Source organism: Purpureocillium lilacinum, assembly GCF_023168085.1.
Source record: "Purpureocillium lilacinum CBS 284.36 DNA, scaffold_6, whole genome shotgun sequence".
NCBI lineage: Eukaryota > Fungi > Ascomycota > Sordariomycetes > Hypocreales > Ophiocordycipitaceae > Purpureocillium > Purpureocillium lilacinum.
Window position 1 is genome coordinate 2704234 of NW_027072116.1, and position 18945 is coordinate 2723178.

Consider the following 18945-nt stretch of genomic DNA (forward strand, 5'->3'; position numbering starts at 1 on the left):
TGCACATCTCTTGTCGACCTCTTTTATCGCTTCTCACCGCGCTAGCTGCGCAGCTTCTTGGTGTCCAAGCTCGGAAAGCTACCTCGCCTGCTACCAGTAACTAGCTTGCAGCTCCTCCTCCCATCCGCCCGCCACCATCTCGACCTCGACCCGGCCGCGCGCGAGATCCCCCACCACCCCCTCTGGCTTGGTCGTCAACCTGCCTAATACCTACTCACCGCCGATCCGCGCACTCACAGCCCCCCAAGGCACCGTCCCCCGGTACAGCGCACCGCCGTCGCCACCCTCGGCCAAGCTTCCGCGCTCACGGCAGACCTTGACCTTGTGACCCTACCTGCTTCCAAGGCCGCCGCCATCTTATCCCGAATAAAGCCTTGCGCCCCCATCGCGCGAGTGTTCGACGCGGCTCTCTTCCCTTCCGACCCAGCGTCCGAGCGGGGCCTAAGCTGCGCTGCGCTTTGGAGCCGCAACGGCCAAGACACGCGCGTCGTATAAACCACGAGCGAATTCGGCTCACGAACACAGTGACAGGGACCAGGGCAGCCAACCCGCGACAGGGAGGACCAAAAGATTTCTTTCGAGCACCGCGCCGGAGAAAACTCCCCCCACCTGACGTCGCCAACTCGCCCTCTCCCTCCTCCCCCCCAATTTTACGAGAATCAACAACCACCCACCACCCGGCCGCCACTGTTATTGCGACTACCGCCGCCACTACCGCTCACAGCAATAAGCCTCCCTACATTACATTACATTACTTTGGCTTTTGCGGTCCGCTCCCACGGCCCATCCGTCAGCCCCTCGCGCTCCTCGTCCCGCCAACCAATCGACCCCTCACACTTGTCGCACTATCCACCTCTTTGGCTAGCAGACAAGGTACCGCCCGAGACGCTGCAAGCACCGCACACCACAGCACAGGCCCGTCCCGGTTTTGTTGTTGACCTGTGCTGAGTTGGCCAGCGCAAGTCGCAGTCGCAGCCGCAGCCGCACATTGAGCCGTCTCACTGCTCCAAGCCCGCGCCGACCTCGACATCCGTCCGCCTGTCCATCCATCCATCCCTCCTCATCCCGCGCTCGCCCGCCTACGACGCACTTTGCGCTCCCCTCCCTCGCCCCAGCGCCGTCGCCGCCTTCCCCCGTCGCAACACGCGCCGTTACTCCGACCTTCTCAAGCGGATCGTCGCGAGTAGACGGCAATACCTCGTTCGGATCCCTTGCCGTCTGATATGCCGTATGTGCCACAATCTCATTGTCTCCTTCTCGCGCGCAGGCACGACGAGAGAGTTTGGCCGTCCCAACCCACTCACCACTGACCAGACTCATCAGACGAACCGCAAACCCCACCACTCAAACGGGCGAGAGCTCACGCTCGAACTCATACAACAGTGAGGGAGAGCATTCGCACGAGCAAGACTATTCCGTCACCGACTCCATCACCGACGACGACGACGAGTGGGAAGACGAGTACGACCAAGACGTTCACCCGTCCGACTCGGCGTCGGCCAGCAACGACTATCCCCCTTCGCGGCCCCGCGCCACCAGAGCCGCGCCGCGACGCCATCGAGTGGCCCGACAACAACACCACTACGCCCAGGTGCAGGCGCCCGCACCAAACCCGCCCAGCGTGGATCCCTCCGAGGATTACGGCGGCCATTATGGCCCGGCCTATCAACCGCAGCACGCGCCTCGCGGCAACTTTTACGGCGGCCGCGGCGGCCATGGCCAACACCCCTTTCAGCAGAACCACTACATGGGAGGCTATCCCGGCGGGAACCAAGTGATCCCCTACGGGGGCTACGGGCCCAACCCGAACCCGTTCAGTCCCATGAGCACCAGCTCGAGCGGCGCCAGCTACTTCGGCGGGGAGCCTCCGCGGCACATGTATGATGTGATGCCGTACCAGCACGGGTATTACGGCCCCCCGGCCCAGTACAACCTGCCCGCCCACATGCAGCAGTTCCACCTGTCTCAGCCGCCGCCGCCGCCGGCTACGGAAGCCCCAGCCCCAGCAGCGACCCCTGCGCCCAAAGAGCCTCCCGTGGATATCGAGAAGATCAAGATGGAGGCCAAGATCGCAGCTCTGCAGGCACACGAAGAGAAGCAGCGAGCGCTCAACGAGCAGCGGGAGCGGGACGCGCAGATCCGCAAGGAAGCTGAGGAAGCGTTCCTGAAAAAGATGGACGAGATGAAGAAGCAGCAAGAGGAGGCTCAAAAGGAGATTGCGCGAGCCAGAGCCGACGCAGAACGAGCCGCCGTCGAGAGGGTCGAGGCGGAGAGGAGGGCCGCCGAGGAGAGGCGGAAGCAGGAAGCTGAGGCCATGAAGAGAGCTGAAGAGAATGCGCTGAAGAAGGTCGAGGCCGAGATGAAGGCGGCCGAAGAGAGGAGAAAGAGAGAGGCGGAAGAGCGCGTCAGGATCGAGGAGGCGGCCAAGGCTCGCCTCGAAGCCGCCATGAAAGCCGAGGCTGAGGCAAAGGCAGCCGCTGAGAAGAAAGCCGCCGAGGAGGCAGAGCGGCTGAAGCTGATCCAGGAAGACGCCAAGCGCAAGGCCGAAGCCGACGCCGCCGCCAAGGTTGCCGCCGAGAAGGAGGCCGCGGCAAAGGCAGCCGAAGCCGAAGCGGCGGCCAAGAAGGAGCACGAGGCTCTCACGAAGAGGATCCAAGAGGAGACCAAGGCCAAGCTGGAAGAGGCCGCCGAGGCCGCCAAAAAGACGACGAACAAGGCGCCCATCAAGTTCAAGGACGCCGTGGGGCGGAAGTTCAGCTTCCCGTTCCATCTCTGCAAGACCTGGCAGGTATGTCTGTGCCGCTTCCTGTTTCGCCCGTCCAAAGACTAACCCGATCGTTCGATCAGGGCATGGAAGAGCTCATCAAGCAAGCGTTCCTGCACGTGGACGTCATCGGACCGCATGTGCAGCAAGGCCATTACGACTTGATCGGGCCAAACGGCGAAATCATCCTGCCTTCCGTGTGGGAGAGGGTGATTGAGCCGGACTGGTCCATCAGCATGACGATGTGGCCGGTGGAGAAGATGCCGCCTGTCGGCCCCAAGTTTCCCCACGGGATGATGCCTGGGCCGGCTGGCGGGCGGCGGGGACACATCGGCGGCGGCGGCATGCCCATCCCCCCACCCATCCCCGGAGTCCCACCCGCCGGACGTCGCCCCGGAGTCAGCGTGCCACCCGCGCCTGGCTGGCCCGGGGCCGCCGGACGTCGTGGCGAGCCCGATATTATCAACGTTGGGCCGCCTCCGACCAAGGGCAGCAAGAGCAGCAGCAAGAGGAACTCGGCTATGCTTACCTTCTTTGCAGGCAAGCCCACCAAGAAGAAGTGAGTAGCCCCCCCGGCCGTCTTCAGATTGGATTCGGCGCTGACGTGAAGCAAAGGTCGAGCAAGAGGGGATGATGAGACGCCGAAGACGATAACGACGAATGACCGTTTGACTTATGCCATTGCCTCAGCGCCTCCCCCCCGCACCGTTGGTGCGGAATCTCGCTTCTCCCCTCGATCTGTTTGTTGATGTACGTTGTGTTCGGCTCCCCCTTCCGTTGTCGAGCAGAGGTCTTCATTTGCATTGGTTGCGGAGTCTGACCGTGGGCGGCCAGAGCGTTCGGACGGCGGTTTACTTACTCGGCTGGTATACCCTGGGAATATGTTTTGCAGGACTTGCGGCGGAAACGAGGCGTGCATAATGCGAAGCGTTTGGGACACACCATGGCGGCGAGACAATTTGCCAGGGGAGTCACGCTCGAAGGCGCACAGCTCCCGTGGAGTGGCTTTTGATACATGCCTAGAACGATTGGATGGCTTTGTGGAAAGGAAAAGAAATGGTGGGTTACAAGCTTTGACACTGGATTTTATCAACATGAACATCTGCAAATCTGGCATCCATTTGCGAGGTAGTTCTAACGCTCGCTGTTGCCGGGCGGCCTCGTCATGACTGCACCTCTATATACTGAAAAGAACGCGTTGACGCCTGTAAGACCCTGATAGTCTGGGTTGCCCACATGGTCCAGATGGCTCCCTCGGGTGGGATCGGCAACGGCGCTACACGCTAACTACTCACTCATACGGGGAGCTGCCTAACAGATAGAGATATCAACATTTTGGGACAGGCAGCCTTCTACTCTATAACCCCGATGGGTGAACTCCTTCTAGATGCGGTGGTTCTAGTCTAATTTACAATGAACTACATGCGACTTTTATGTGCAACAGGTTGTTTCGCAGCAGAACTCATGGGTAGTGGGGAGGAGACGCCAGCCTCTCATGTGCTCGCTTCTCAAAGGCCTCGATCATGAGGCCAGCAACCTTGTCCGAGACGGCGGCGCTGACGGCGGCGTAGAGCGGGTTGACGAACTGGTACTGGATGGAGAGATGAACCTCGGTCGCGGGGCTGGGCTGGTCGGCGACCTGGCGGACGGACCAGCGGGTGACGAGGCTCTTGAAGACGGTCGAGACGGCGGCAGCGTCGGCGTCGGCGGGATCGCCGCTGATGGCCTCGACGGAGACGCCAGGGACGCAGCGCAGGCGGCTGGTGAAGACTTCGTTGAAGCCACCCCAGCCGACGTGCAGGTCAGCGAGGACGGGCCAGCGGCGGCCGTTGGCGTCGCGCGGGTCCGGGGCGGACCACTGCGTGACGCGCGAGCTGGAGCAGTAGGGCACGAAGCGGTCATACGAGTCGACGTCGGCGATGAGCTCGTACAGAGGGCCGGAGGGGTACGGCAGGGTGCGGTCCGCGGTGAGCTGCTGCGTGGTGCTGGCGCCGGTGCCGACGCCGGGGAAGCTGAAGAAGGGGCGGCGGAGCTGGGAGGCCGTCGGCGGCGCCGCGGCGAGGGTGAGAGGACCGCAGCGGGCGGAGAGCTTGCCGCGCGAGGTGAGGCGTGGGACGGCGGAGGAGAGGGTTCTTGACATGGCGAGCGAAGCGGGCTGTCTCTATCGATCTAGGTGTGCCGATTTGAAGAGGAATGAATGAACGAATTGGTGCCGTAGAGAGTGAAGCTGTTCATGCCATAGTGAGGTGTGGGCGGTTCGTGAATCCCTGGCGGGGCGTTGGCCGTTGCGCCGTGTGCGCCCTCGTGCGGGCTTCTATAAGAGAATGAGTGAGAGGCGGGATGGATGATGCCGTGATGTTGAAATCATGGGCCGGACTGGTGGTGGGATGCTGGTCCGCTGCCGTGGATGGTCGGGCCGTTTCGCTCCCGGGGGCGCGCTGTAGTGGGACCAATTCGTCACTGTTGGGCGCCGCCAGCTTCCATGTACGGTTCAATGGATCCAATTGCGCAACGGCAGCCCGGTCTGTCGCGGGACACAGCGGCCACCTTCCGCCCTAGGGACCTGCAACTCGACGGGCTACAGCACCCACCACTGGAGCTTGCATGGGTCAGCGCAAGCGGCAGACCACCACCCGCAATTGCTCCCACCGCAACATCACCTCCTCGTCCCCCACGACGACGACGCCGACGACGTCGACAACCGACACCCCGTCCCCGCCCCGCCGCCGAACACAAGAAGCCTCACCACGCTGACGCACGCACGATGAGCACGTGTCTGGCGGGCTGCGACGACGACGACGACTGCTGCTAGACGGACGAGCCTGATCCGAACACGCAACTGACGCTCGAGAGCTGCGCAAGCCCCACGCGGGGCACCACGCCCGCACCATGTACGAAGCCTACCCTACCCGACCGAGCCCACGGGCGAGCGCGCATGCTAGCTGCGCTGCGACGTGTAGGCTCGGAGGATGGACCTAGAGAGAACAACGGTGGCTGACTTGGCCGGCTTTGTGCAGGTTCGAAAAGTCCCTCTACGACCTCATCCGCGGGCTGCGGAACCACAAGGGCAATGAGAAGGACTACATCCAGAAGAGCTTGAAGGAGTGCCGGGTAGAGGTCCGGAGCCAAGATATGGGTTCGTCGATTTGTCTCTTCTCCCTTGTGCGTGGTTGAAGCGTGCCGCGAAAGCTGACTCGGGTGTGTTGCTGCAGATCTCAAGGCGACGGCGCTCCTTAAGCTCATCTACCTCGAGATGGTGGGCTACGATATGTCGTGGGCGTCGTTTCATGTCCTCGAGGTCATGTCCTCTGCCAAGTACCACCAGAAGCGCGTTGGATACCTCGGCGCTATCCAGAGCTTTCGTCCGGATACCGAGGTCCTCATGCTGGCCACCAATTTGCTCAAGAAGGTATGCGTCGCCTCGTCAAGGCTGCACTTCGAAGCCCCATGCACCGGCTGACCATGTCTTGTACAGGACCTCGGCTCCTCCACCCCGACCGTCATCTCCCTGCCCATCGCGACTCTCCCGCACGTCATCACCCCATCGCTCGCCCTCTCGACGCTCGCCGACCTGCTCCCGCGCCTGAGCCACAGCCACTCCAACATCCGCAAGAAGACGCTCGTCACTCTGTACCGCCTGGCCCTGGTGTACCCCGAGGCGTTGCGCGCAGCATGGCCCAAGATCAAGGAGCGCCTGATGGACCCCAACGAGGACCCAAGCGTCACGGCCGCCATCGTCAACGTTGTTTGCGAGCTGGGATGGCGGAGGCCCCACGACTTCTTGCCCCTGGCGCCCCGGCTGTTTGAGCTTCTTGTGGATGGAGGAAACAACTGGATGGCGATCAAGCTCATCAAGCTCGTATGTGAACATGCGCTCCATCTTATAGTTTTGGCTGCTAACGCGCCCACAGTTTGCTACCCTCACGCCTCTGGAGCCGCGGCTCGTTAGGAAGCTGCTGCCGCCCCTAACCAACATCATGTCCACCACCGCTGCCATGTCTCTCCTCTACGAATGCATTAATGGTATCATTCAGGGTGGCATCCTTGGGAATGAGGACGATGCTTCAGGGGCGGACGAGGTCGCGACGCTTTGCGTCAACAAGCTCAGGGGCATGATTATGATTAACGGCGATCCGAACCGTGAGTCCACGCAGCTCTTCGGTCGTACAGAATGGGCGCTGACTTTGCCAAATAGTGAAATACGTTGCGCTCTTGGCTTTCAACAAGATTGTCGTAACGCACCCATATCTTGTTGCACAGCAAGAAGACGTGATTTTGGAGTGTATCGATAGCCCCGACATTACGATCCGGATCCAAGCCCTTGACTTGGTGAAGGGCATGGTCACGAGCGACAACCTCATCTCGGTAGTGAGCCGCCTGATGAAGCAACTCAAGTCCTCGGCGCCGTCCAAAGATCGGAGCAGACCCGAGTCTAGTTCTCTGGTCCCCAGCAGCGACTCAGACTCGGACGCGCAAGTCGCCATCACCGAATCTCCCAGGGCAGAAAACGAGTCGCCGCCGCTGCCCGAGGATTACCGAATCGACGTCATCAAGAGAATTCTTTACATGTGCTCCAAGGACAATTACGTCAACATTGTGGACTTCGACTGGTATCTCGACGTCTTGACGCAACTTGTTCGGATGGCACCCGTGCCGCGGGCGTTTGAAAACGAGTTTGAAGGCGATGCAGCTTCGCGGGCGTCCACGGACGTGTCCGAGAGGATTGGGGACGAGCTGCGGAACGTCGCAGTCAAGGTCAGGGCCATGCGTGGAACGGCCGTTCGGGCATGCGAGATCATTCTCGTGCAGCTGAACACAGACACACCGCCGGGACACACGATAACATCGGGAGCGCTCAAGTCTGTGGCATTTGTCCTGGGCGAGTATGCCGTGCAGCTGTCGACGCCAGATGACACGCTTAACAGTCTGCTTCAAGTCGTCCCTCGAGCCGGGAAGCCTGAGGTATGCACAACTGCTTTGCTGGCCATTACCAAGGTGTTCGCGTCGATTGCTGGCGACGATACGGAGCCATGGACTGCGGAGAGAAAATCTAGGATATCTCTCTTGATGGCACGCATCCTCAACGTTGCTGAGCCGCTAGCCCTGCACCCCAACCTCGAGGTGCAGGAACGGGCTGTGGAGTTTATCGAGCTGCTCAAGCTCACGGCCGAGGCGGCTTCTGGGCAACCAGCCTCCACCGATGAGGCGCCCCAGGATCCGCCGCTGCTCCTTACGCAGGCCATACCATCGTTGTTCAACGGCTGGGAGCTCAACTCGGTCGCGGTGGGCGCGCAGAGGAACGTGCCGCCGCCGGACGGCCTGGACCTTGACGAGCCTATCCATCAGAACCTGAACCACCTTCTCTCGCAGGCCGACCTGATCACCCTCGAGCCGGACGCGGAGGATGAGTTTGAAGTATACTACAACCAGCGGCCGCCGCCAACGAGCATCTCATCTTCAGCACCAGCCATGAGCCGACTGGCAGAGCCGGCGGAAGAGATGGCAGGGTCGTATCAGCAACAGCCAAGTGAGGACAGCTATCTCGACGCTGATATCGTTGCGCGGAGGAAAGCCGAGCGACTTGAGAGGAACAAGGATGACCCATTCTATATCCCCAGCAATGACACACCCCGCACCTCAACGCCCATCCACAACATTTTGCAGAACAGCAACGGGCCCGACTTGGATATCGACTCCATACCCATCATGCAGTTGGATCTCAACAACATGCAAGGCCCATCTGCGCCTGCCCCGAAGCCGCAGCCCAAGCCTCGGCAAAAGGTTATCATTGCCGCCGACGAGACGCTAGAAGGAAGCGACGCCGGGTCCGGCCGCACCTACGACTCGGAGAACAACTCGGATAGCCTCGCCAAGGCCAAGCGCAAGAAGCTCAAGAAGTCCCTCCTCCAAGTGGACTCGACCACCATCGGGTCCTTCAGCCTGGAGGGCGACCGGGCCGCCGACGGGTTCGACTACGAGAGGCAGCAGCGCGAGGAGGCGGAGATGCAGCAGGCCATGAAGGAGGTGGAGCGGCTGCGCCTCGAGATGCAGCGCGCGAACGAGCGCATCCAGGTGGCGCAGGGCGTCGACGTCGAGGGCACCGTCGTCAAGAAGAAGAAGAAGAAGGTTGCCAAGAAGACGGGCGACGAGGAGGGCGTGGAGGTCAAGCCCAAGAAGAAGAAGAAGAAGAAGCCCGTCGAGGAGGAGGGCGGCGCCGTGGGGGACGCGGACCCTGTCGTGGAGCAGCCCCCCGGTGAGGCCGTTACCGTGGCGCCGAAGAAGAAGAAGACGAAGAAGGCTGTCGCGAAGAAGCCCGCGGGTGGAGATGGCGAGGGCGGGGGCGGGGGCGAGGGGGCGTCGCAGGACTTGCTGGAGACGTGATGACAGGTCGTGATGGACGTCAGTGTTCTTCACTGTTCGGGCACACGCACCGGAGGAAGAGATGGCTGACGATGGGACGGGGGCATCACCATCATTGAACATAAATAGGAAAACGCATCTGGCGGCGCCGCGAATCGATAGCATTCCAATTGGCATGGCCACACGATAAAATGCTTGCAGTAACGTAACGTAGTATATGCACATCTTAGGGGGCGTCATATGACGACGATTCTAACTCCACGCCACATGGAGCACCGCCCCAGGCACTGGTATCATGTCGTCCGTAATATGTGACATCTCTTTCTTGTTGTTTTTCCTTTTCTGCGTGGTCATATCGTGCTACGTACGTACAGCGTACATTGTGCGCCCAGCCCACCACTCACTCCCTCTGCCAGTCAGTCCCGTCACTCACTCACCCGTCATCTACACCCGCGCCGCTCGTTCCATGAAGCCTCTTCCAAGAAACGCGCCCAGGCTCTGAGATATCAACGAGAACAGGCAAAAAGCGGCAAAAAAAGGGGGGGTTGGTGGTGGTGGGTGTCGGTGTGCGAGAGCAAGAGTGGTGGGAACAAAGGGGGGCCAGAAAAACAGAAAAAAAAAAGAGGATGAGCTTGCCGTGGCAAAGCCCGTTTCATACACCCAAATGCCGTAGGCTCTCTCATGCATCCGTGAATCCGTACAACGTGACGAAAACAAACCGAAGTCCTGAACGAGGTAACGAGGGAAAAAGTACACATGTGTGGTATTCGCGCGCTCTTTCTTGCCGACGGGTGCCGTTGACGAGCGGCCCCGCAGGAACGACAAGGCGAGCCGCGCGGGAGAGGGAGTAGCATTTAGTCGTCCATGGGCTTGTCCTCGAGCGTCACGCCCCGAGCAGGAGTCGACTCGCTGGGCGGCGAGGCGGGTACCCGACGCCCGCCGACGAACTTGGTCCCAACCCGGCCGCCGCTGTCTCGCTTCTCGGAGCCGGACTCGCTGTCGGTCGACTTGGGCACCTGCGGCGCTCCGTTGGATGCGTCGCCGTTAGCAGCGCCGTCGGGGCCGGGGACGTCGAGGGATGACCGCTTGATGCGAGAGTCAAGCCCGCCGAGGCTGGCTCGCTGGCGGTCGGCAGCTGTTGGGCTCGTCTGAATAGGGAACCGCGTCTCCGGTCCGCCGCTGCTCCGGTCGCGGCGATGCCCCCGAGGACTGGGCGCCGGGCTCGTGGCTCGACTCCGGGACGCGGTGGCCTTCTCAAGGAGAGCCCTGTTCCGCTCTTCCATCAGCGTCTTGCGGTTGCTTTCATCCGTGCTGACAGCACGGGGGCGGTTGTTGCTGGGGCCGACTGATGTCGAGTGGTTCAGCGTGGACATGCGCTTCAGCTCGCTGAAGATGGGATCCTTGTGAGCGAACAAGTCGCGAACAAGTCTCGCCGCGTGCTTCTCCTCCAACGTGAGTGACGTCTCTGTCCGGGGCCGCAGGATGCAGGGTGCCAGCGCGGCAGCCAATGTGGCCGTGTACTGCTCATCAGCCGAGGTCAAGTCGATGAGTCGAGTAAAGTGGTTCATGCAAGCATCCAGAGTAGCGATATTCGTGAGCCGCAGCTGCGACAGCGTCTGCTGCAAGACTGCGATGCGCGAAGCGTCTGTGCCGTCGGCAGCCGGGGTTGTGTAGATGGTGCGGATGATTTCGTAGACGTGAGAGCTGACAAGTGAGTCTGCGTAATCTTGTCAGTGACGGAAACACCACGAGTGCAGCACACCGGATGTCATTACCTGGCAACTCCAAAAGGTACAGCTTCAACAGGTTTGCAATGGTTGGAATGTCGTACTCGCTCAGTACTTCTTGGGAAATTGGTTTCCCATCGTTGACTCTGGCACGCAACTTGTGTACCTGGGCCAAGGGCACGTCGACGAGCCACACTCCCCTTCGCGCTTCATCGCCTTCCAAGTCGGGGTAGTGGTGATCGAGGTAGGTGAGGAGCGTTGTGATGAGAACGGGGACACGCTTCTTGTCGGCCCGGGCCCGGGCCTCCAGATCGACACCAAAGGTTTGCTCGTCTACTTTGTTGTAGTAGTTTTCGTACACGACGACCTTGGGCACGAAGCTTCCGGTGCGATAGTTCTCGAGGAGATAGCGGAGATCGCCAACGGGCTGAACAGTTTCTTGGAACAGCAGCATCTTGTCCACCGTGGACTGCAGGCTAGGGATGACGTTGCCTATGGTGCCAGAAAAGTCGAGGATGACTGTCTTGATGGCCTTGAGACGGTCGAGCTCGCAGCGCTCAAGGAACTTGAGGTGGATAAAGATGGCCTCCTCGAGATCGCAGCGCAGCTGGTCAAGCTTGCGCACACCGGCCTTGTACTTGTCGTCCGCCTCGCGTGACTCTCGCTGCAGGCGCTGGGCAGGCGTCTCATTGGGGTGCTGGTTGTTTAGGACATTCCAGTTGGCGAGGTACTCGCTGACGGTGCCGACGACCGGTGAATCGCCGCCATCGGAGCCCGTGACGGGGATCGAGAAGGTGCGGTTCAGCGACTGCTTCTTGTCTGGCACTCCAGCCAGCCTGAAGGCCTTGGGTCGCCATTGATAGAACATTCTGGAGCTGTTGGCAAAAGTGCTGCCGACGTTTCCAACAAGGCGGAGGAATCCGTTGGAGACGAGATCCTGGCCAACCCGCTCAGCATAGCTCACGCTGGTGACGCCCATGTTGCGCTGCAAGTATTCGACGATGTCGGAACCTGCGGATGTGTTCTGGTACGTGCCGAGAATCGGAACCTTGGTCTCGCCCATTTTGATGGTGCTGAGCATCTGAGAGAGTATTTTCTTGAGCTGGTCGGGTTGGTACGTCTCGTCGCCGATCTCGTAGAATTCGTACTCCTCAGCCTCTTCCTCCTTGTGGGGTTGCACCTTGATTTCGGGGATGGGCTGGTTCTGGTTCTGAGCTTGCTTGGGGCTGGCTTCGGGCTCTTGAAAGGCGAGCTTGTTCTCCTCCTCGATGTCCTCGACGAGCCGGCACTTGTTGAAGTAATTGGATCGAAGCTTGCGGACGAGGTCGGCTTGGCGATCGTGCGTCTTGATGCGGCTTTGCAGGTCATCCTGCGAGTCTTGGATGCGGGCCTCGTGCGCATCGCACCAGCGTGAGAAGGGGTTGATGACGAGGTCGCGAATGCTCTGGGCAATGCGCTGGTGACTGCGGGCGGCCTCCTGCATCTCGATGCGCATGCCATCATAGGCCTGTAGAGCTCGTTTAGCACGACGTGACGGAGGGCGCTCGCTCAGGGGTCGGGGCTGAAATGTACCTTGCGAACGGTTGCGCCGTCATCCCGCGAGAAGCCACCGTTGATCTTGTCGGCCGCAGGCGCAATGTCCCCAAGGCGGCTGCCGTAAGTCTCCTCGGCTTCGGCGCGCAACCGAGCTATCGTGAGGACTTGGCGGTTCTCCAACACACCCTGCTGAAGCTTGCCGAACAGGACGCCGAGGCCTACAAGGACGTGTCTTAGCAAGGCGATGACGCGCGAAGCTAGTGCGAGAAATGGAGAGAGAAATACCTGCGGCGTAGTCGCTCGACCAAAACGAGTCTGCGAAGCCGGGCATTGTGATCTACTCCAGCCAGCTGGGTAGAGAGGTGGTGGTGATGCCCGCGGTGGCGCGACAGTTGCTGAGCTTGTGGGAGAAGAGGTTTGGGCTGAAAAAGAGGACGGGTTGTCGGCAGGGAGCTTGCGAGGATCGGTCGCGCAAATGTCTCTGATTGACGTAGTCGCCGCACTGGTGGGAGCGCAAGACAACAGCCTAGCGAGGTGGGCGAGACGAGACGACGAGCGACGAGGTCCGGCGCAGGCTGCGCGCGGTTGTTGTCGGTTGGTTGGTCGGGGGGGCCTCGTCACCGCGTGGGAAATTCGTACGAGGTGTAACGTCGCCGTTGGGCAACGCGAGGTCGTATCGCGAGCGGTAGAAGATTAGACAAACGCGGACGGGCTAGCCGGAGGGAGGGGAGCTGGAAACGAAGGTGGGCGGCAGTCGTTGGGCGAGGCGAGGTGACGGGATGCGAGGTGAAGAAGCTGTGTGGAATGGGAAAGGGGGGGAGAGGCCGGGTCAGCAACGAGGCTGGACGTGGGTTGCGCTGCGCTTGGTTGGAGGTTCGAGCTGGATGGCTTGGGTGGACGACGACGGGCCGGAGTGCGGGAGGAGCTGGAGGCGTGCCCGAGTCGGGCCAGGCCTCCAGGCTTGGGCCACTGTAAGTTTCAGGAGGCCGGCACTGCTAGGCCAGGGCAGCGCAGCCCAGGGTGCGGCTCTCCAGAGCATGGACACCTCCCGTCACCTAGGTATGCCCGGCGCTTGGCGGGGGGGCACCTCAGTTGACGAACGGGCAGCCTGGACGGGAGCTGGCTCCAGCTTGGGCCTGCTCCCACTGACCACTGAAGCGCTCAGCACAGCGCCACTGTTGTGTCCAGGTGCCTCCCGTCCTAACGTTTCCCGTCGGAACGTGGGGGCAGCGTGGTCCATGCTCGGGCAGGTGGGTGCGTGGCAGCTGGGGCGTCGTGGCTGGCGGTGCCCGGGCTCCAGCTCACCTAACTCGGCGGGCAGCCGCCGCACGCCCCGTGCTCGGGCTGCCCGTCAGGGGTCGCGACGCCCAGGTGCTCGGGGTTGGCGCTGCCGGGTGTTGCGGCCTCCACTGGCGCTGCCCTGGCTGGTGGTGGACTGCCCTCCAAGGTTACGGACGCCGTGCCCGCCGAACACGAGCTCGAAGGTGGCTGGTGGCACTGGGGCCCCCCGTCCCGGTTGCACGCCCTGGCCCCGTTTCCCGGTTGCCCTGCGGTAACGGCCTCGTCGACCCTGCGGCGAAAGTCGTCATCGTCATCGCCAGCGTCATAAGTATAACGGCAGTTCCCCTCTGAGCGGGCATTGCTGCCAACATACCTGGGTCCGCCTACAACACACCATGGCTGTGACACAATGCCAGCACGTCGGGATATGGCGGCTGCTGGCGACTCTTTCGCCAGGCTGCCTGTGAACTACCTGCACGGTACCTGCGCAGGCGCAATCCTCGACTGCATCTCACCCCTGGGCTTATCCGGAGCCGCGAGGTAATGGTAAGAAGTCGTGCAACTCAGCAAGTTCACTGCACAATCAAGCAATGCCCGCCGCACCTCGTCGCGCAGAAAAGACTGAAGAAGTCGCTGGTCTGCGGTCCAAGCCTGCGCAAGGAGTTGGTCCGAAGCTACGGGGGTGCCACAGCGCCCCTGGGCCCGGCGGCCACCAGCGCCAGCACTCTGTAATCGGCACCACCACCGGGCACCTCATAGAGCGGAATGGCAAAGTTGGCGTCCCCGTCCGATTTGGAAACCATGCGGGCGACCCCTCCGGACTTCGCAAAGTCCGTCCGTACCTTACCTTGTGCTACGCTGCAAAGACCACTTAGCTAAACATGTCGGACGAGCTCCCGGTCGATGTGCCTGATGCTATCAGCGAGTTCCCAATCCTCACCATTTCTGTCCTCCTCCATTCCTCCGCAGGTGCGCAACCAACAGCTCTCGATCCGTGCACTTGAGCTGCCCATTGACCCTTGTGTCTTGTCCCTTACTCCGCGTCGAGTCCCACGTTATTAATAGTACTTGGGCATCGCCGTCTCGTTCTCAAAACTCCGCCGTTCGCCTCCGCTACCCTCCGTTCCTGCGCGATACTGGTAGCATCATGGCAGCGGAAAGCAAGTTGGGCTCGTTGCCGCCGCACGGCACGGCCGACGAGCCGCTCTACGTCGAGTCGCAGCAGCCCAAGCCCTCGCGCAGGCTTTCTCCAAGCAAGATTGTACTCTGCGTCATCTTCGCGCTCGTCTTCGTCGGCATCCCTTACAGGCCCGCCACTCACTATTACCACCGTGCCTCAAACCATGTCTGCCAGAAGTTCATGTCGATCGAGCAAAGGGCGCGTAGGATCCTCGACCGCAACCCTCTGATTGGTATCAATCACTGCCTGTGGCTCGCGCCTTGCTGTTCCTCGGTCCTCGTTCACTGACTCACACTCTCATAACAGACGGCCATGTTGACCTTGCAATCGCGTTGCGCTTCTTGTATGGCAACCGGATTGACAATGCTGGATTTCTCGAGTCCTTCAGAAACGGCACTTCTCCCGGCCAGGTAGACCTGCATCGCCTGAGACAAGGCCAGGCTGGTGGCGCGTTCTGGAGCGTCTTTGCGCCGTGCCCCGAGGACGCCTTGTCAGAGGAACAGCTTGCTCCGAGTAAGTTGCACATCAAACGCCATATCTCAGTGGTCCTGACCTAGAGTGCAGTTGTCCAGTACACCCTCGACCAGATCGATGTCACGGCCAGAGTCCTCGAGTCCTTCCCCAATGACTTTGCACAGAAGCCTGACAGCGCCAGCGCGCTTCGGGCCTTTAGCGAGGGCAAAATCATCTCCCCCATGGGCGTTGAAGGCCTGCATCAGATCGGCAACTCTGCAACCAACTTGAGGCTGTTCCGTGATCTCGGCGTTCGATACGCCACCCTCACGCACAACTGCCACAACAAGTACGCGGATGCTGCCGTTGTCGAACATCCTCTGGCGAAATCCAAGCCGCACTGGGGAGGTGTCAGCGGCGAAGGGCGCAAGATGGTCCACGAGATGAACCGCATTGGCATGATCGTGGATATTTCTCATGTTAGGTGAGCTATCAACCGCGTACTCTGATGCGATTTTCTACCCCGCGCTCATACCTACGCAGCGACGACACCATGGTCGACGTGCTTGGAGGCAAAGACGGCTGGGAAGGGTCCAAAGCGCCCGTCATCTTCTCCCACAGCTCTGCCTGGAGCATTTGCCCCCATCCTCGCAACGTCAAGGACCACGTCCTCGACCTCGTCAAGAAGCGCAACTCGCTCGTCATGGTCAACATCAACCCCGGGTTCATCTCATGCAAAGATGTTGGCAATGAGAATGGACTGCCAGAGGACGACTACGAGCATGCGAACCTCGACCAAATCGTGAAGCACATCCTGCACATTGGAAACCGCATTGGCTACGACCACGTCGGCATTGGAACCGACCTTGATGGCATCGAGGACTTACCCGAGGGCTTCCGTGACGTGACAAACTATCCTGACTTGGTGGCTGCCCTCCTCAAGGCTGGAGTCAGCGACGCTGACGCCGCCAAGGTGGTTGGCCGCAATCTCCTCCGTGTCTGGAGAGAAGTCGACGCCGTGTCGGCCAAGATGAAGGCAGAGGGCGCGCCCGTTCTCGAGGACAAAATCAAAGCATAGATGCTGTTTTGAACTGGACAGTGCAAAGTTGACGAGCCTTATGAGAAAAATTGGATATCTATTCCCGCCAATACTCGTACATCGGTGCCTCATATACATTCCTAGTACAAGGGCCTGGCATGGCGGCACGCTGCCGCAGCCCAAACTGCGTCCCCAAATGTTGTTCTAGCCGACTCGATTTCTGGGCTGTCGGAAGCCAATGTAGGACAGAACGCGTGCGTTGATAGAGATGGGCCGGGTTGCGCTCCGCGGCTCCGCCTGTCGTCTAGTTCCGCCGGTCGATGCGGTTGAGCTTGTTGGCCGTTGCCGTCTGCGTTCTTGTTCGCTGTCCGCGCACCGGCAGGCCCATGGCATGCCGTCTTCCGCGATACGACCCAATGTCCTTTAGCCTGCGGATATTCTCCTGCACCAGTCTCCGCGCGTCCGTCTCGATCGTCATTTGGGACAGCTCGGCCGTCAGGGAGGTGACGGTTCTCGGGGCCAATGAGCCAATCTTGGCGAGCTTGTGTATCGAGTACTTGGCCATGATGCGCCCCGAGGTGGTCGGGCCGAGGGCGTAGAAGGATTCGAGGGCTTTCTGCATTCGAGGAAGCTGGTTAGTTGCTGTGACGATGCTCTTCGGGGCGTTGTCGGTTCGAGTCTACCTTGACGAGCTTGCCCTCGCTGAAATTGACTCCTAATATGAACACCTGTAGTCCAAGAGTCAGTGGCCAGATCAGATCTCCATACGAATGACGCGCCATACCATTGTCGCGGCTGTGCTCGGGAATCAACGATTCCTCTCTGATGTCGCATGCCAAATTCGGCTCTCCGTTGCAGCAGTTCGCCCCAAACTGAGCAAAGTACCCACAGCCACCGACGGGACCGGAGGAACGTCGGCTGAATGATTGACGCCATGGGCGGCTGACCTAACCTCACTGCCACCCCTCGTGCTTCCTTGCGCCAACCTGGAAGGGTCCCGTCCTGTTTGGGGAGGTAGCACTGGTCCACCGCGCAGGGGCCTTTGCGTTGTTACAGCGGGCAGCTAGCCTGAAACGAACCACTGGTCGGCCGTAGCTAAGGTACAGGTGTCCCCCGCGATCATTCCTCCCGCCCAGTCCTAACCTTCCTCCTCCATCCCTCGGCAAGCTGATTCAATCGTCAATTGTCGACGAATAACCCCTCACAATGTTCAACTTTAGACGACTACTTGTCTCTGCCGCCCTGCTCTTCGGAGTCGGGCTGGTGCTCTTCTCGCAGACCGCCGAGGCCGCCAAGGGACCCAAGATCACCCACAAGGTCTACTTCGACATCCAGCATGGCGACGAGAACCTCGGCCGCGTCGTGATGGGTCTTTACGGCAAGACCGTCCCCGAAACGGCTGAGAACTTCCGCGCCCTGGCCACTGGCGAGAAGGGCTTCGGCTACGAGGGCTCGACCTTCCACCGCGTCATCAAGGACTTTATGATTCAGGGCGGTGACTTTACCAAGGGCGACGGCACTGGTGGCAAGTCGAGTACGTTCCCGCCGCACTTGTCTTAGTATAGGAGAAGCGACAATTGGCTGACATGATTATCTGTGCAGTCTACGGTAACAAGTTCAAGGATGAGAACTTCAAGCTCAAGCACACCAAGAAGGGCCAGCTCTCCATGGCCAACGCCGGACCTGACACGAACGGCTCTCAGTTCTTCATTACCACCATCATCACTTCGTATGTGCTCTGGCTTCACTGGCAAGATGTTCGTTGCTAACCCGTATAAAGGTGGCTCGATGGCCGTCACGTCGTCTTCGGCGAGGTCCTCGAGGGCTACGACATTGTCGACAAGATCCAGAACGTCAAGACTCAGCCCGGCGACAAGCCTGAGAAGACGGTCAAGATTGTCAAGAGCGGCGAGCTGGAGGTTCCTCCTGAAGGTATTCACGTCGAGCTCTAAATGCGTCCTACACCGTGCCTTGCGACTCGCACATTCGCGCACCTCTGAATCTAGCTGGCCGGTGTGCTGATGCGTATTGCGATGCCTCTCGCAGGCCTACAAGGACAGGCGGACTGGGCCAGCGGCGCCGCCCCGTCTGACAACTCGGCAACGGTCGGAGCTGGCGGCAGCGCCGCCGCCGGTTGGTCTTATGTTGAGAAGCTGATGCTGTTTGGTGTCCTTGTCGCCGTCATTGCCGTCTTTGTTCGCCTGACCAAGCAGAGGACAAAGAACGACGTTGGTTATGAGAAGACTATGGCTTAGAGTTGTAGTAGCAACAAGGAATGTAGGAACAATTGCATGCTCGATGAAGATTGGGACATTGGAACAAGGTGATCAACTACTGCAATTTCGTTGGCAGATTGTAGAGTGAAACCATTTCGATCCATTTCGTACCGTCCATTTTCATTTCTAAAATTATGCTCCTTCAGATATGCATTTCTCAACTACCAGTTCCGAGTCAATTGGCTGATGGTAGACCGGTCAATTCGTTGCGGCGACAGTGACACTAATCCCTGTCACGTGGGGCGCCCGACACCCCACGATGGAGGCCTGGCAGAAAAAGTTGTGTAAGTTCACCACCACTCTCACTCAACGCCTCGACCTCACCATAT

At 60.3% G+C, this 18945-nt stretch overlaps 7 protein-coding genes across 7 annotated transcripts; 4 read left to right on the plus strand and 3 right to left on the minus strand.

Annotated features, from left to right (window-relative positions):
• Positions 1–1223: 1223 nt before the first annotated feature.
• On the plus strand, positions 1224–3327 carry PLICBS_008718 (uncharacterized protein; the record flags this gene model as incomplete). Its single annotated transcript, XM_018324820.2, has 3 exons — positions 1224–1228; positions 1324–2788; positions 2848–3327. The coding sequence occupies 3 exons, from the start codon at positions 1224–1226 to the stop codon at positions 3325–3327; spliced, it is 1950 nt and encodes a 649-aa protein (XP_018176214.2).
• An 899-nt stretch (positions 3328–4226) lies between these two features.
• Positions 4227–4904, minus strand: PLICBS_008719 (uncharacterized protein; the record flags this gene model as incomplete). Its single annotated transcript, XM_018324819.2, has 1 exon — positions 4227–4904. One exon carries the CDS (start codon positions 4902–4904, stop codon positions 4227–4229), a length of 678 nt encoding a protein of 225 aa, XP_018176213.1.
• Positions 4905–5528: 624 nt separating this feature from the next.
• On the plus strand, positions 5529–9145 carry PLICBS_008720 (AP-3 complex subunit delta; the record flags this gene model as incomplete). The annotated part of the gene is made up of 6 exons (XM_065601442.1): positions 5529–5536; positions 5782–5900; positions 5977–6173; positions 6240–6623; positions 6676–6904; positions 6960–9145. 6 exons carry the CDS (start codon positions 5529–5531, stop codon positions 9143–9145), a joined length of 3123 nt encoding a protein of 1040 aa, XP_065457514.1.
• An 833-nt stretch (positions 9146–9978) lies between these two features.
• PLICBS_008721 (uncharacterized protein) lies at positions 9979–12718 on the minus strand (the record flags this gene model as incomplete). The annotated part of the gene is made up of 4 exons (XM_018324817.2): positions 9979–10841; positions 10900–12358; positions 12424–12605; positions 12673–12718. 4 exons carry the CDS (start codon positions 12716–12718, stop codon positions 9979–9981), a joined length of 2550 nt encoding a protein of 849 aa, XP_018176211.1.
• Positions 12719–14815: 2097 nt separating this feature from the next.
• PLICBS_008722 (uncharacterized protein) lies at positions 14816–16379 on the plus strand (the record flags this gene model as incomplete). Its single annotated transcript, XM_018324816.2, has 4 exons — positions 14816–15080; positions 15155–15361; positions 15413–15785; positions 15845–16379. The coding sequence occupies 4 exons, from the start codon at positions 14816–14818 to the stop codon at positions 16377–16379; spliced, it is 1380 nt and encodes a 459-aa protein (XP_018176210.1).
• A 265-nt stretch (positions 16380–16644) lies between these two features.
• On the minus strand, positions 16645–17127 carry PLICBS_008723 (mitochondrial 37S ribosomal protein uS13m; the record flags this gene model as incomplete). Its single annotated transcript, XM_018324815.2, has 3 exons — positions 16645–16956; positions 17024–17068; positions 17125–17127. 3 exons carry the CDS (start codon positions 17125–17127, stop codon positions 16645–16647), a joined length of 360 nt encoding a protein of 119 aa, XP_018176209.1.
• A 419-nt stretch (positions 17128–17546) lies between these two features.
• On the plus strand, positions 17547–18595 carry PLICBS_008724 (peptidyl-prolyl cis-trans isomerase B; the record flags this gene model as incomplete). Its single annotated transcript, XM_018324814.2, has 4 exons — positions 17547–17874; positions 17943–18069; positions 18121–18272; positions 18387–18595. 4 exons carry the CDS (start codon positions 17547–17549, stop codon positions 18593–18595), a joined length of 816 nt encoding a protein of 271 aa, XP_018176208.1.
• Positions 18596–18945: the final 350 nt, after the last annotated feature.